The following is a 17,986-nucleotide window of genomic DNA, read 5'->3' as shown; positions in this document are numbered from 1 at the left end:
TGGCACTAGACAAGGATGCCCTCTCTCACCACTGCTATTCAATATAGTACTCGAAGTTCTAGCCAGAGCAATCAGGCAAGAAAAAGAAATAAAGTGTATTCACATAGGAAAGGAGGAAGTCAAATTGTCTCTATTTGCAGACGACACGATTATATATCTAGAAGACCCCATCGTCTCAGCCCAAAATCTCCTGAAACTGATAAGCAACTTCAGCAAAGTCTCAGGATACAAAATCAATGTGCAAAAATCACAAGCATTCCTATACAGCAATAGCAGACTTAAAGAGAGCCAAATCAAGAACGAACTGCCATTCACAATTGCCACAAAGAGAATAAAATACCTAGGAATACAACTAACAAGGAACGTAATGGAGTTGCATCTTAAGAGATGAGTGCTGTGTGGAAATGACACAGCTGGGTATTCTAGGAGTGACAAGAGTGTATATAAAGGCACCGATTTGGGGGAGCTTGTGAGTCTTGTGTGGCTTAAGAACAGGATGCACTGAGGAGGTGCTGGTAGGTGAGATGGAAAGGAGAGGTTACAGCTGGATTGTGAAGGCTTTGGGGTATTGGGTTTATCCCTACAGTCACTGAGAGCATGATGGAAGGTGTTTGAATGAGGAAGTAAAATATAAGGTTTTAGACTTATAATTCTGGCTGCAAGTATGGATATTGTATTAGAGGAGGAAGGAATTGGAGCTTGAAAAACCTTGTTAGATGGTAATTGTAATAAAACCAGTGAGAGAAGAAGCAGTTGGGATAGAGAATAGTAAGTGGTTTTGAACAATATTAGGAGATTTAACTGACATATTTGGCAATTGAATTGACAGGACATGAGCAAAAAAGAGGAGTGTTTTATATTTCTGTACTGGAAAGCGAATGGATGAGATGACATTAATTTTAAAATTAATTAAAAGAAGAAGCATATTCAGAAAGTGACTTGAGAGAGAAAAATGGCTTATTTTAGACATACATGTAGTTTGAGAGGCTATAAAGTTATCAATACAGAATTATAGCTCAGAAAACATCTGCATTAAAGTTATATGAATCATCAACACATATGTGGTAGTTGAAACCATGAAAGATGACTACCATGATATCTAAAAGTAAATTAGTGACAGTAGTCCCTTTAAAAATTATTTGAAGGATTTCAGTGAGGCAAAATATGTTGGTAGCATAGTTACTATTCCCAAATCCCTTATTAAAAAAGAAAAGGCAGAGAAATCAGGAATGCAAAAGGAAAGAAAAAACAACAGAGGTAATTTTAACAAAAGTCATATAAGTAGGTGAGGCCAAACCACACAGTGCAGACACGGTTTAGAAATGGCAAAATAGCAGCTAGGCAGTGGTAAAAAAGAGAAGAGACAGGGCCAGTAGTTGTGGAACACAGACGTCAGCAATAAATAGCATGACAAGGAAATAATCCTACTCTGAGTAGAACCCTCAGCAAATAGATCTGAGCCCAATCAGCCAAATTGAGGAAAGACTCCAGGTTCCAGAGTGTGACTGGATGCAAGAAGGATCATGCAGAACCACTAAAGGGCCTTAAGAAGACCAGAGAGTACTGGGCTTAAGAAGTGCCCAAGAAAAGTTGTCAGAATTATAATCCAAGTGGAGAAGGAACACAGGGTAAAGGAAAGAGATGTTCGGATCCTTGGGAGTTGGGAGTCCAGAGATACAAATCCCAGAATTGTGGCCAAATTGTTGCATATAATACTACTTTTTGACACCAGAGGAGGAAGCTCTTAACAGTGAAGATAACTATCCTGAAATACTCCCACCTGCTTACACTCTCCTTCTCTAAAAGTACAGAAAACAATCTAATTCATTTAATAGGGGCGTCAGCAAACCCTCCAAAAAGGTAAAGTATCAGTAGCATACCAACATAATGAAAATGTGGCCTTCAAGCAGATGAAAGTATACTCAATATTACAAAATGAGCTAAGAGAAAACAAAAAGAAAATTGTAGAAATAAATCAGAAATAGAAAACTCAATAAATGAGATGAATAAATAACAGGAGAATGTAAAATGATAGCTGACAGTTCAGAAAAGAATTTAAAAACTAAGGGTAAATTTCTCAGAATGTAGACTAAATACTAGAAGAAACTCAAGAATGACTGGGCAGAGAAAGTGTAATAAGCAAAATAAAAGAAAGGAGGGAAATGACAAGAATCAAAGAAATATTAAAAGATTCAAGTGCAAATAATATATATAAAAGACAAGGAAATAAATCCAACAAATATAGAGTCCCAGGAAAAGAAACCACCAAAAATCATAACAGAACAAAACTATAAATGATTCAAATTGCCATATTGAAAGGGCATTCTATATACCTAGGAAAACTGACGCAGAATGGTCAATATCAAGACATGTTCAGCTGGGCATGATGGCTCACACCTGTAATCCCAACACTTTGGGAGGCTGAGGGGGTGGATCACTTGAGGCCAGGAGTTCAAGACCAGCCTGCAAACATGGTGAAACCCTGTGTCTACTAAAAAATACAAAAATTAGCCAGGCGTAGTGGCACACTCCCTTAATCTCAGCTACTTGGGAGGCTGACCAGGAGAATAGCTTGAACCCAGGGAACGGAGTTTGCAATGAGCTGAGATTGTGCCAGAAGAGCAAAACTCCATCTCAAAAAAAAGATATTCTACTAAAAGATAAAAATATATTTTTGCATGTATGCAAAAAATCGAGTCACTTATTAGGGAAAGAAAATCAAACTGGCATCAGACTTCTTGACAATATCACTTCATGCTAGAAAACAATGGAGCAACTTATTTAAGATACTGAAGGAAAGAAAGTGTGAGCCAAAGATTTTATATCCTGCCAAACTGACCTTCAAGTTTAAAGACCACAGACAAATAGTTTTGAAGATGCAAGAACCAATGTATATTGTTCCCATGAGTGATTCCTGAGGAATCTACCAGATGTCTAAAGAAGAAACCGCAAGAAGCTTTGGCGTACAGTTGCTGCTTTGTGAATGATAATTAATGGCACTGATTATGACATCTCCCCTCTCTGTGAGTTCTGGACATTCTCTGATGGCATGCTTACTTTAACTTAGCAGACACACAGTCACAGAAGACCTCCCTCTCAAAAAAAGGATTTACAAACCATCCTACCATTCAGGATGAGGAGAAAAAGTCAAATATGTATCATTAGAAATGTCTTATGAGCAGCGATTGACAGTTATTTAACTACTTTTACATGAACTAAAGTAACTCACATAGTAGTTTAATAAAAAGCTGACATTCATTTTTATTATGTGAGAAACTCCTAGATGATGATTTGACTTGTTTAAAAAAAAAGTGATATTATGGTAATGGTAATTTTAAAATATTTATTCAAAAGCTTACAAAAAGTTTTTGTCTATACTGAAAAGTAATAGTAATTAGGGCTTTCTGTTAAAAGACGTCACTAAAGGCATTTTTTAAAATTCTATTTTCCTCCTTTGAAACCGAACAACTCAATGAACAATGAAATGGCCACAATCCCAAACTATAAATTATGAAACACACCTGCCAAAGACTGGACCAGAATGAGAGAGAAGGCTGAGAGCGGACAAATATTTCCTCAGGCACCTAGCAGGATATAGATTTCCCTAGGAGTAAATGTGGCAGTCCTGAAAGGCCTATTCTAGTTCTTTGATGACAGAGAGTAGATCCTGGACCATGAGGTACCTCAGAAGAAAACTGAGGATGTCCCTGCAGAATCGTGGTGGGAGATGGAGCTGAGGGAGAAGGCATATTTTTATGCCTCCTTGCCAAGGAATGCTGCCAGAGATGAAGTGGTGTGAAGGAAGGGGAGGCAGCAGTTGCCGGATTATGACACAGTGAGCCAGTTATTTAAAAGGATCTTTTATTCATCTCATCAACTGTTCAAATTCCAAAACCTGAAGAGAAATGTAGCTAGAGGAAATAAGAGATTTGGTGACAAAATGTTGAAGACAACAAACAGATGTAAAACTCCCTGGTTCATTTCTCCCTCCCATGTTACTCACAAACAGCAGCTGTATTCAAAGCACCAGCATAAAATCTATGCACCAAAGCTAGGTGGGGATATCAAAAAGGAGGGAGGAAATCATGGGATGGGAAATGGAGCATAAAACAAGAGTCACATGGATAATGTAACAGAAATTTCCCCAGGGAAAGTTCAGACAGATAGGTTCTATATTTCCAAGTAAGTTATAGTCATAATGTCTAGGGAAAAAGTGGCTTTAAAGTGAGGTTTGAGTTCAAAAATGAGACTATAAGACAACAGGAGATGGAAGGACAACTGGAACCATCAAGAAAAAAGAGGGAAAATTTTAAATGGCAGATACAAAAATAGCAGGCACAAAACTGACATCACAGGCAACAACTGAAGAAAATAAAGGAAATGACTGATAATAAAGGGAGATGGGATACAGACTGGAATAAGTCATATAAAATTATATGGAAAAGAACAAAGATGTAAAATTGGTTTTTAGTGGCCGTAATGGATATAGAAGACAGACAAAGGAGATCAAACATAAGCATAATTGGTATTTGTTGAGAAGAACAAAACACATGGAACATAAAAGTATTCAGAGACAGAAGAAAGAGAATATCGTCTGATAAACCCTTCTTGAAAAAGCTGTAGGGCCAAGATGAGATACAGAGACAACTCAAAACAGAGAATCTGGGAATGCCATAGGCCCTGGTATAAATGGTGGGAGATGAGTAATGAATTCATGTGTGTAGATTAAGACTAATCAACTAACAATTATATTCTATAATACAACATAAATATCAGAAATCTTAACATTATCTAAATAATAGAATGAAAACTAATTGACATTTGGAGAGATGAGGTAGATGATATGGTTTAGCTGTGTCCCCACCCAAATCTCATCTTGAATTGTAGCTCTCATAATTCCCATGTGTGGTGGGAGGGACTCAGTGGGAGATAATTGAATCATAGTGGCAGTTTTCCCCATATTGGCCAGGATGTCTTGGTCTCTTGACTTCATGATCCACCCACCTGAGCTTCCCAAAGTGCTGGGATTACAGGCATGTGCCACCATGCCCAGCCACATTAAATTTTTCAGTTGAAATTGCATGTACACACAATGATTATCAACTATTCATGTTACTTTATATATGGCAGATTGGGTGTTTTTTTAACTTTCCCTTTTATACATTTTTATTTCTTGGATATTTAGTAATAAGTATTTTAAAATCAAAATCAGCTGTGGCTGGCAAGATGGCCGAATAGGAACAGCTCCGGTTTGTAGCTCCCAGCAAGAGCAATGCAGAAGGCAGGTGATTTCTGAATTTCCAACTGAGTACCTGGCTCATCTCCCTGGGACTGGTTAGACAGTAGATGTAGCCCATAGAGGGTGAGCCAAAGAAGGATGGGGCATCACCTCACCCAGGAAATACAAGGGGTTGGGCAACGCCCCCTAGCCAAGGGAAGCCACAAGGGACTGTGCCGTGAAGAATGGCGCACTCCGGCCCAGATACTATGCTTTTCCCATGATCTTTGCAACCCACAGACCAGGAGATTCCCTCTGGTGCCTACTCCAACAGGCAGAAGTCTTTGCTGTTCTGCAGCCTCCACTGGTGATACACAGGCAAACAGGGTCTGGAGTGAGCCTCCAGCCAACTCCAGCAGACCTGCAGCAGAGGGGCCTGACCGTTAGAAAGAAAACTAACAAACAGAAAGGAACAGCATCAACATCAACAAAAAGGACGTCCACACAGAAACCCATCTGAAGGTCACCAACATCAAAGACTAAAGGTAAATAAATCCACAAAGATGAGGAAAACCCAGTGCAAAATGGCTGAAAAGTCCAAAAACCAGAATGTCCCTTCGCCTCCAAAATATTACAACTCCTTACCAGCAAGGGAACAAAACTGGACAGAGAATGAGTTTGATGACTTGACAGAAGAAGGCTTCAGAAGGTGGCTAATAACAAACTCCTCCAAGCTGAAGGAGCATGTTCCAACCCAGTGCAAGGGCGCTAAGAACCTTGATAAAAGATTAGAGGAATTGCTAACTAGAATAACCAGTTTAGAGAAGAACATATATGATCTCATGGAGCTGAAAAACACAGCACAAGAACTTTGTGAAGCATACACAAGTATCAATAGCTAAATCAATCAAGCAGAAGAAAGGATATCAGAGATTGAAGATCCACTTAATGAAATAAAGCATGAAGACAAGATTAGAGAAGAAAGAATGAAAAGGAATGAACAAAGCCTCCAAGAAATAACCATCAGATTCACCAAGGTTGAAATGAAGAAAAAAATGTTAAAGGCAGCCAGAGAGAAAGGCCTGGTTACCCACAAAAGGAAGCCCATCAGACTAATAGCAGATCTCTCTGAAGAAATCCTACAAGACGGAAGAGACTGGGGGCCAATATTCAGCATTCTTTAAGAAAAGAATTTTCAACCCAGCATTTTATATCCAGCCAAACTAAGCTTCTTAAGCAAAGGAGAAATAAAATCCTTTATAGGTGAGCAAATGCTGAGATTTTGTCACCACCAGGCCTACATTAAAAGAGCTCCTGAAGGAAGCACTAAATATGGAAAGGAAAAACTGGTACCAGCCACTGCAAAAAGATACCAAATTGTAAGACCATCAACACTATAAAGACCTAATACCATAAAACCCTAGAAGAAAACCTAGGCAATACCATTCAGGACATAGGCATAGGCAAGGACTTCATGACTAAAGCATCAAAAGCAATGGCAACAAAAGCCAAAGTAGACAAATGGGATCTAATTAAACTTAAGATTTTCTGCACAGCAAAAGAAACAATCATTAGAGTGAACCAGCAACCAACAGAATGGGAAAAATTTTTTGCAATCTACCCATCTGACAAAGGGTTAATATCCAGAATCTACCAAGAACTAAAGCAGATTTACAAGAAAAAAACAAACCCATTCAAAAATGGGCAAAGGATATGAACAGACTATGAGGCCAACAGACATATGAAAAAATGCTCATCATCACTGGTCATTAGAAAAATGCAAATCAAAACCACATTGAGATACCATCTCACACCAGTTAGAATGACAATCAGTAAAAAATCTGGAGACAACAGATGCTGGAGAGGATGTGGGGAAATAGGAACACTTTTACACTGTTGGTGGGAGTGTAAATTAGTTCAACCATTGTGGAAGACAGTGTGGCGATTCCTCAAGGACCTAGAAATAGAAATTCCATTTGACCCAGCAATCCCGTTACTGAGTATATACCCAAAGGATTATAAATCGTTCTATTATAAAGACACACACAGGTGTGTTCATTGTAGCACTGTTTACAATAGCAAAGACCTGAAACTAACCGAAATGCCCATCAATGATAGACTGGACAAAGAAAATATGGCACATATACACCATGGAATACTATGCAGCCACACAAAAAAGATGAGTTCATGTCCTTTGCAGGGACCTGGATGAAGCTGGAAACCATCATTCTCAGCAAACTAACACAGGAACAGAAAACCAAACACCGCATGTTGTTGCTCACAAGTGGGAGCTGAACAATGAGAACACATGGACACAGGGAGGGGAACACCACACACCAGGGCCTGTGGGGGATAGGGGATAGCGGAGGAATAGCATCAGGAGAAATACCTAATGTAGATGACCAGTTGATGGGTGCAGAAAACCACCATGGTACATGTATACCTATGTAACAAACTTGCATATTCTGCACATGTATCCCAGAACTTATAATTAAAAAAAAAAAAAGATCAGGCATAGTGGCTCACACCTGTAATCCCAGCACTTTGGGAGGCCTAGGTGGGTGGATCATTAGAGTGAACCAGCACCCAACAGAATGGGAAACATTTTTTGCAATCTACCCATCTGACAAAGGGTTAATATCCAGAATCAGGAGTTTGAGACCAGCCTGGCCAAGATGGTGAAACCCTGTCTCTACTAAAAATGCAAAAATTAGCCAAGCAAGGTGGCAGGCACCTGTAATCCCAGCTGCTTGGGAAGCCGAGGCAGGAGAATTGCTTGAACCTGGGAGGCGAAGGTTGCAGTGAGCCGAGATCATGCCACTGCACTCTAGCCTGAGCAACAGAGCAAGACTCCGTCTCAAAAAAAAAAAAATTATGGACATGTTCATAGACAGATGAATGGGTAAAGAAAATGTGGTACTGTATATACATAGGATGAAATATTTTACAGCCTTAAAAGACTAGGAAATCCTGCCATTTGTGGCAACATGGATGAACCTAGAGGACATCATTATGCTAAGTGAAATAAGCCAGTTACAGAAAAACAAATGTCACATGAGTCCACTTACATAAGGTATCTAAAATTGTAAAACTCATAGGAGCAGAGACTACAATAGTGGTTTCCCCAGAATGAGGAGTTGTTTAATGGTTATAAAGTTTCAATTATACTAGCTGAATAAGTTCTAGAGATCTGCAGTAAAACCTAATGCCTATAGTTAACAACAGGTAGTGTGCAATTAAAAATTTATTAAGAAGGCAGATCTCATGTTAAGTGTTCAATCATAAAACAGGCAACAAAAAGCAAAAAGAGAACTTTGGAAAGTGTTGGATATGTCTGTTACTCCGATTTTGGTAATGGTATCATGGTGTTTGCATTAAGCCCAAACCCGTCACATTGCACAGATTAGACATGTACAGTTCTTTATATATCAATTATGCCTCAATGAAATTGTTAAAAAGGTCAAATTTATGGCTAAAAAATAAACGATATTAATTGCAATGCCAAAAAAAATCCTACAACAATATATTACTGGAAATTCTTTACTATCTCCGAAAGAAAGAGTGAGAGGGAGGGACTAGGAGGGAGAGGAAGGGTGATAGAAAGGACATGACTGAAGGAAAAAGAGAAACACAGAAAGGAAAAGAAAAGAGGGGAGGGAAGGGGAGGAGAGGAAGAAACTCTCTATGACATAAAAGATGTTCAAGCCTAGGAAATGGCTTTCTTATTGGCACATGCGTACTGAAAATTCCCTCTTCTTTCACCCTTGGGGACTTTGCTGTTGTTGGCTGGGTCTGCTTGCTCACGCTCCATTTGACTCTGTTGCACAACTCTCATTTCAGTGTTCTGTCAGTTGTGGTGTTGGGATCCAGAGAAGAAAGCAGGTGTGTCAAAGGCTGACAGCCAAAGGCCGGCGCGTCCCCCTGAGTGAGATGATGTGCAGGGATCTACCAGGGCTCCCTCTTGTAAGATCTTGCCAGATGCCTGAGTGCAGTAGTAAGTATGCAGCGTCCGCGCTTCACCAAAATATGCTGATTCTGTTCATTTTGTCCCGATGTCTTTATTTTCCATATGTCAACAGATTTCTCATCTGTGAGTAAAGCAACTCAGGCGGAACTCAGTGTTGTTTTCGGCAGTGATCAGTAGAATGTGGAAGATCAAGACATAGTTCTAAAAAAAGTCTGTTTTAAGAAATGTCCACCCACTTACAAATGCATCCTTTAGGCTTTCTCACTTGGATTTATGTCCTCCACTTTACCATAATTCCTTCTGCTTAGAGTTCAGGAGTATTCCTTGTAGAAGTTAAGCCAAACACCTCCTGGTTTGCTTTGCTAGGAATGCATTTGGACTTCATTAGACGTAGAAGAGCTATGTACTTTAAGCATTCGAGTATTTTTTCTCGTGTATCATCTAAAATCGGCAAGGATAAAAACAGAATAACTTTGATTTTAAAAATGGCAGTTTGTACACCTCAATTAATTATGAATAATGAGCTTACTATAAAGAGTTAATATTAACGGCTTCATTATAGCCAAAGCTAATATGCATGGAGCATTCTTCTGTATTTTCAGTGTACATGATAGAATATGTGTTTACATATGAATATGTGAGTTTCATATAAGAGTTATATGTTAAAACATGTAAGTCGAGGGTTGTCATGGCAGCAGTTGAAAAGCAGGCAACAGAGTGGCGGTGAGAATTTTGGGAAGGGAGGTAGGGAGGCAGGGAACAGGCATAGTGGAAATAACAGCCTTGGAGTTAAGTTACCCCTTTTTCACTATCTTTAATTACTCACATGTAAAATTACATTCATTATCTCAGGTACCCTTCTGAATTTTTGGTAAGGAGAAAAAATTACAAATTACACATGAATTATTCTTATTTTCATGCCATATATATATATATGTGTGTGTATATATATATATATACACACACATATATATATACACATACATATATATATATACACACATATATATATGTATATATATACACATATATATATATGTATATATATATACATATATATATAAAACTTCAATTTACCAACAACTTTCCTGGAGAAACAAACAAAGCAAAATAAGGAAAATACTGGTTTTTTTTAAGTAGTGACATTTATTGAGCAATTACTATGTGAAGCTATTTGCATGCATTATCTCATTTAGTCCCCTGAACAGCATTGTGAGGCAGATACTATCTTCAGTTAGAGATGAGAAATCCAAGACATAGAAAGGCGTGAGACTTGGCTAAGTCTCCCTGGCTGCCATTTGAACCCCTTGACCACAAGTCTGTCTGATTCTTTGGCCCACGTTTGTAGCTGCCTCTCTATGCTGATTCATGGAAATTAACATTTTTTTTTTGAAGAACACGTTTCCAAAGTCTTAAGAGTCCAAAAACTTGAGATTCCAAGTTGTAAAGTCTCCTGGAACTCAGGAGTGTCCATAGAATATGGTGCACTATCACGCGTCGTTCAAGCTGCTTCTCTATCTGATTTTTATTAATTGCGGATGGTTGCATAGCAGTGTGGCTAGACGGTAAAAACTGCCTTAGAGGAGGGTGAAATTAAAGTGATACTGGCAGCTTCCTCTAAAATAATAACAGAATAACATGTGGGAATACATTGTGGTTATTAGGGCATGCAATGTGGTACAAGATGAAATTATAAATTATTATGGCATGCACTGAGGAGCAGAGAAAATTACAAGTTTTAGGGAGAAATTAAAAACACAAGAGAAAAAAAGATAGTATATTTCTTTACCCCACCCCACTCCTGCCTGCCAAACATGTAGGTCATGAATGTAGACAAGAGACAGGAATCTGCGCTCCCAGCACGGCCAACACACCCTGAGCTGGGCCCCCACTTCAGCAATAGCCTGGCCTCATTCCATAATCTTTGATCAGTGGCCCTTGCGTGTTGAAGTTTAGGTTCTGCTTCTACAATCGCATGTAGCATCCTTTTGTGTCCACCACCATATCACAGAGCAAGAGATGAGGCTGCCACGTTCTTATCCTCCCTACCCATCTGTCTGCACCATTTCCCTGCTGTCATTACATACTTAGCATGTGGATTGCCCCGCCTCATACCTTCAAAGGCACCATGTGCAGACCTTACAAGACCCTCGGCACCTTTCTCAGGACACACCAGCACCAGGTGCATGATTCCTCTCCGACATTTTCTAACATCCAAGACAACCAATATCTGTGTTGATGACCCTTCTAACACCTGATATCCCAATTTCCCAACCTCGCCAATTCCGCTGACTCCATCATGTTGGCATGGTAACCTCTTAGACTTCCTCACTACTTTGCACTCAGAACTAGCTTCCTGCTCTTCTGCCTTATCCTCATCTCATTCCTGCTTACTTATTTAGTGCCTCGCCGTGACCTCTGGTTCTTCCGTATCTCCGTATTATCCCCACACTTTCTGCACTTGCACTAGAAAACTTAGCCAGCATTCCTTAGGTTCCCACTTAACCAACTCTACCACCAAATCTTTATGCCTTTCATTAACCTCCTGCACTTACCCCTGCTTAGCTTCAGCCCTGGTATTACCTTTCAAGCGATTTGTTTATTGGTTGGTCGGTTGGTTCCCTAGCCTGAGCCACTGGGATTTCCTAAAGAAAATAATATCACCATGCTAATTTGGCATGTTTCATACTTATGCTATCTGAATTTGCTGTGAAATAGCGGCTTTGTGCTCTATTTTCTAAGAATGCCCTAGAAATTCGCCATAGCAACTATTTTCTAACGTCTGCACTGATCCATTTCTCTATCAATGAACTTTTCTTTCATTCCTCTAGGAATATCGAGACGATGGTGGCATTATGTCCTTCCGATTTTACTCTGTTTCACCTCAAATCTACCCCCTCTCCTCCTCATGTTAGAAACGTATGATCTACCCCATCCATTATGAAAGGGGGTCCGTAGACAAGAAAATCAGGCCCAGTAGTGCTGTGAACTTTATTTTCTTCTAAGGTTTCAGTTCTAGAAAATGTGTGTTAATTGGTGTCTTGGGTTTAGGTAAAACCCCTCCACTTTGGAGTGGTAATTTTTCTTTGCTCTATTTTGGTGTGCAGCAGGTCCGAGTCAGGTGGGAAAGATGTCTTGTGCTCCCCCTAGACGCCGGGGCGCACCTGTTGTCTAATGACACCCAGCACCTGCTTCTCCCCAGACAATCCCTTGACAGTTCTCTTGTTCAGATTCTTTCCTTTCCGATGTCTAGTGACTGAAGTTCTTCGTGCTCTTGAAGGCTCAACAGAAACCCTACCTTCCCCAATAAGCTTTCTCAGTTGTACTTCATGTCTGAAGGGTAATATGACATTGTAGTTAAGTTAATAACTCACCTGATTTCAAATCCTAGTTCTTCTGGTACTTCATCCTGTGACATTGAACAAATTATTTAATCTCTGTGGGTCTCAGGTTTCTCATCTGTAAAATGAGAATAGTCTTTATTTCACGGGACTGTTCTGAGAATCCTGAATTAATACCTATAAAGTGCTTAGAATCAACGTCAGGCACATACTAAAAGCTCAAAAATATTGATTACTTTTAAGGTGTTTTTCTCTAATTTCTATTATAAGTTTAACACAAGATAAAATGTATTAAGTAAGTTATTGTATCTTCTGGCCTATTAGGGTATGAGCTTTCATGGGGTAGGTACACAGCACCTCCAGATGTTCAGTTTTGTCTTTTTCTATATAATCCTCCAACATGTTTATCAGAATGAATTGTACTCATAGGCTGAGCATGGTGGCTCATGCCTATAATCCCAGCATTTTGGGAGGTTGAGGCAGGTGGATCACGAGGTCAAGAATTGTACTCATAGTCATTCTCTTTAAATATGTCAGATGTGGTTCATTCTCAAAGTGCTGTTAGAAATCTACCTGTCTTGGTTTCCAATAAGGCATCTGAAGAAAAGAAGGATAACAGAAATATGTAGTGCTTGATTTTAGATTTTTTAAATTCTGACTTTTAGGGTTCCTGAGCTTTGGTAAAAAAGAATTTTTCTTTTTCCCCAAAGTTCTGAGATTCAGGATGGATTAGGAAAGAGGAACCTAGGCATTTATTGAAATATCAAGAAAAATATGCCACAGCCCCTTCCCAGTGCTATCTCAAATGACTCTCATCTCTCCCACCCATGGCCTCCCTCCTTGTACCGGAACGCAGCTGGCCTCTTTAGTCCTCTCAGCCTCCTACACACCTCTTGGACTTTGCCATTAGAATATGGCCTCCACTGCTCTAACTCTTCCTCTAGCTTTGCTAGTTCTGGCTGCTTCCAGTAACGCCCATTCCTGACATAGCTACAGTCACGGAAACCCAGCCAGGCACAGGCCCACGTCACCAGCACCCCTCTTGGGCTGGCAGCACTTCCTGCAGGGTCCCAGGGCATACGTGTTACCTTTTTCTTTTACTCATTCATTGGCTTATTCATTCAACAAACAGAAGGCAGTGGCCAGTGATGCTGGGTGGGCAGAGTTCAGGAAGACTCTCACAAAGGAGGAACCCTGGAGCAGACTTCTGAATGGCATGTCTGTCCGTCAGGCCCACCTGTGGGTGGATACAGAAGAATGTGGGGAAAGAGAGCAGTGTGGATAAAAGTAGGAGTTGTCAAATGGAGTGGTAAGTTTAAGGGAATTTCAACAAATTCCATAGGACTGGAACGTGGGTTCAAGAGAGAGCTTGCAAAGTTAGCTATAGAGACTCTTGAACTCCATGCCAGGGAGTTTAAGTTGTATCCAAGAAGAAAGCGACTAGGTCAGGTTTGCTTTTAGTTCATTTACTCTGAGAGCTATAAGATATATTGGGTAAATATGAGACTACAGACCAGGAGTCTAGTGAAGGGGATATGGCAATATCTCGGTGAGAGAGAACAGAGTAGAAGCAATGGGGATGAATGATAATGATGTTTCAGAAGTGCCATCTGAATTCCTGATGGCTGATGAGAGCTGGGAACTGTATGACGGGGAGAGTGGTGCATTTGTGAATATTTAACAGCCAGCTCCTGGAGTAGGTGAGTGGGAGAGGCAGCTATCAGGGCACCAGTAAACACACGGTAGCCAGTGCCAAGGGCCTGAAAAGGCCATGTAAGAGGAGTCTCAATCCGTTTCTCCTCCCAGCCTGTGTTACAACAAGGAGGACCTGTAACTGGGGTTCCCCACGGTAAATGAGGTCCCAATTGCATGATCTTCTAAATCAGCAATACTCCTGACATGAGTCCAGTATCTCTTCTGCCACCCACTGGTGCCTCCAAGCCCTCCAGCCTACACTCCACAATCTGCTCAGGAACCTAAGTATATCATCAAAGAGGAACCCGTCTTCCACCCATATCACCATTCTCCTTCTCCCATGCCTACCCAGAACACATTGAACCTTCCCTCAGATGAAACAAGGAAGAGGGATACTTCTCTTGGGGACAAGATCTGAGAATTATTTTCTTTGGGCCTAGCCCGTTAAGAGGAGTCAATGCTCAGGAACAAGTGAAAGCCAGCCCTATCTCTGATTTCCACTCAGTCTGCCCTGCTGTGTGTTGGCTGCACCTGCCCTTGTCACCAGGTCCGTGGTCACAGCAGTTATATATGAGAGCTCATTATGTGCCGGCTACTGTGCTGTGCACCTGATATAAACAATCTGACTTAATTTTCACTTCCTTCCCAGTGAAAGCACTAATATTATCCATATTTCACAGGTGAGAAAACTGAGGCTCAGAGAGATTAAAGGATTTGTCCAAGTGGCAGAGCTAAGATTCTAACTCAGATTTGTCTGGCTCTAAACTGCCTGTTCCACCTGTTCTTTTTTGATCACGGCTCCCCATTGCTTCCTCAGACCCCCATGCTAGTTTAATTGACATATTTGGGTTATACTCTGCAGCTAGCCAACCTCAGCCTCCTTTCAGACCCTTCAAATATGTTGACTCACATTCCCATTCTTTCTTCGCCTCTCAGATTTGGGGTACCCATGGCTCCAAGCCAGAGGGCCTCTGCCAGACAGTAGAGACCCGACATATCAGACCCTTATTGATGGAAACATGTACCCAGAAGCTGGGTAATCATGGAGCCATTATATGAGCATGGCCTAGAATAAATATCCCTCAAGTCTAGAAATAACTATTCCCTACATTTCACCAAATCATTTAACCTCATGCCTCCCCAAACCAGGGTTTTGTCAAGTAACTTACACATTTATATGCAACTCATTCACACTTGCATTCTTTGCCACTAAAGTACTAGATGGCTGTGAAATTTACCCCAATCTGTGGATGTATAACGTTATTCATGGTTTTATTCTTGAATGCTTTAAAATAGTAAAAGAGATACGTTAGCCTATATCAGCCTTGAAAGATGACTGTCAAAAAGTCTGTATTTTTATTTGTTTGTATTTTCTTTTCTTCCAGAAATCAAATCAGAGATGAAGATCAAACTTGGCGAGCAGGGTCCTCAGATCCTCAGTGTCCAGAGAGTCTACATTCAGACAAGGGAAGAGAAGCGTATTAACCTGACCATTGGTAGCAGAGCCTATTTGCTGCCCAACACCTCCGTGATTATTAAGTGCCCAGTGCGAAGATTCCAGAAATCTCTGATCCAGTGGGAGAAGGATGGCCGTTGCCTGCAGAACTCCAAACGGCTTGGCATCACCAAGTCAGGCTCATTAAAAATCCACAGTCTTGCTGCCCCCGACATCGGCGTGTACCGGTGCATCGCAGGCTCTGCACAGGAAACAATTGTGCTCAAGCTCATTGGGACTGACAACCGGCTCATCGCACGCCCAGCCCTCAGGGAGCCCACGAGGGAATATCCTGGGATGGACCACAGCGAAGCCAAAAGTTTGGGAGTCACGTGGCATAAAATGAGACAAATCTGGAATAACAAAAATGAGCTTTATCCGGATGATGACCACATTAATAACCAGCCTTTCTTGAGAGCTCTGTTAGGCCACTGCAGAAATTCTGCAGGAAACAGCAACTCCTGGGAGTTGAAGAATAAGCAGTTTGAAGCAGCAGTTAAACAAGGAGCATATAGCATGGATACAGCCCAGTTTGATGAGCTGATAAGAAACATGAGTCAGCTCATGGAAACCGGAGAGGTCAGCGATGATCTTGCGTCCCAGCTGATATATCAGCTGGTGGCCGAATTAGCCAAGTCACAGCCGACACACATGCAGTGGCGGGGCATCCAGGAAGAGACGCCTCCTGCTGCTCAGCTCAGAGGGGAAACAGGAAGTGTGTCCCAAAGCTCGAATGCAAAAAACTCAGGCAAGCTGACATTCAAGCCAAAGGGACCTGTTCTCATGAGGCAAAGCCAACCTCCCTCAGTTTCATTTAATAAAACAATAAATTCCAGGATTGGAAATACAGTATACATTACAAAAAGGACAGAGATCATCAATATACTGTGTGACCTTATTACCCCCAGTGAGGCCACATATACATGGACCAAGGATGGAACGTTGTTACAGCCCTCAGAAAAGTAAGTAAAATAAGAATGCAGTATTCATTTTTGCACTACCTTCTTAATGGCTATTCCAGTTTTCTTGAAAATATTTTCAAATTCCTCTCCTAAGCATGTGTTTCCAACAGGATTCTTTAGGAAAGAAACTCAAAAATATTAGGATGTGTTTTTTGCATATGCATTGGAATTTTTAAATTAAACCACCATATCATCCCAATCACTATCATAGAGGTATAAGACTGGGTACAGCAAGAATAAGTTTAAGCATGTATACACTCTCCCTTTACCCAGCACTTGGCATTTAAAAATAAAATCAATATAAGGCCATTTTAAAAGTAAGCTTACTACTAATAATCCCACATTTTGTTGGAACTGCAAATCAGAACTTACCTAGCTCTTCCATGTCTAGGAGATGTGGTATCTCATTTGAGCTCACATCACCCCCATGAGGTTGGCAGGGCAGAAGTTAACCTTTCTGATGAGATCATGGAGAAGCAGAATCCCATGACTGCTTCATGGCCAATCAGAACCAAGGGCCATATCTCTTGAATACCACCAGTGGCATTTGAGTACCACCCAAATATGTAGCCTGAGTTGAAAGCTTGGGTATGAGTAATTTTCTATTATCATGCAATTTTTAAATGTCAGACAATCCAAAATAAGATAAGAATCAAAGTGTTTTGAGATGTTCAAAACACAATATTAAGTCATCTATTATTCTGATCTCTATGCCAGTGTAAAAATGTCACATTTCCTTTATTTTACATAACAGATACTAATTTACTTTTGCATTCTTTATTGCCTTCAAATCTTGCTGTTTATATACAAAGGACTGTAGACACTGTGCCTCCTTTTGATTCACATTTAAGAGCTAGAGCTGTACCTTATCTCACAGATAACACAGCAGATGTGAAACTGTTAGGCATATCATAAGGTATTTTCAAAATGCAAGTTTTACTTTATCATGTCCTTTGTGCATTGAGCCTAGTATGTGAAACATTAGAAGAAATTTTGGTAAAATTCAGTTTTCTAAAATAATCATTAGGCTATTATTAAAATGATAGGAAAAATCTAATTTTTGAATTTTTAACGCTAGAACTCTGAATGCAAGAGTACAATGAAATTTTAGAAGTAGAATAAACCGGCCGGGCGCGGTGGCTCACGCCTGTAATCCCAGCACTTTGGGAGGCCGAGGCGGGTGGATCACGAGGTCGAGAGATCGAGACCATCCTGGTCAACACGGTGAAACCCCGTCTCTACTAAAAATACAAAAAATTAGCTGGGCATGGTGGCGCGTGCCTGTAATCCCAGCTACTCAGGAGGCTG

At 40.5% G+C, this 17,986-nt stretch overlaps 1 protein-coding gene across 5 annotated transcripts in view; it reads left to right on the top strand.

The window, feature by feature from the left end:
- ADAMTSL3 (ADAMTS like 3) overlaps nucleotides 1-17,986 on the top strand; it is a 363,845-nt gene that overhangs the window by 285,395 nt on the left and 60,464 nt on the right. For all 5 annotated transcript variants that reach the window (XM_017502246.2, XM_017502245.2, XM_017502242.2 and 2 more), the window contains exons 20-21: nucleotides 9,059-9,212; nucleotides 15,607-16,678. In XM_017502246.2, the coding sequence (XP_017357735.1) occupies nucleotides 9,059-9,212; nucleotides 15,607-16,678 (1,226 nt within the window). The remainder of the gene's footprint in view (nucleotides 1-9,058; nucleotides 9,213-15,606; nucleotides 16,679-17,986) is intronic.

Source organism: Cebus imitator, unplaced genomic scaffold, assembly GCF_001604975.1.
Source record: "Cebus imitator isolate Cc_AM_T3 unplaced genomic scaffold, Cebus_imitator-1.0 Scaffold295, whole genome shotgun sequence".
In the NCBI taxonomy this organism is placed as follows: Eukaryota; Metazoa; Chordata; class Mammalia; order Primates; family Cebidae; genus Cebus; species Cebus imitator.
The sequence above is the reverse complement of the archived record's forward strand: the minus strand, read 5'-3'. Positions and strand labels throughout refer to the sequence as shown.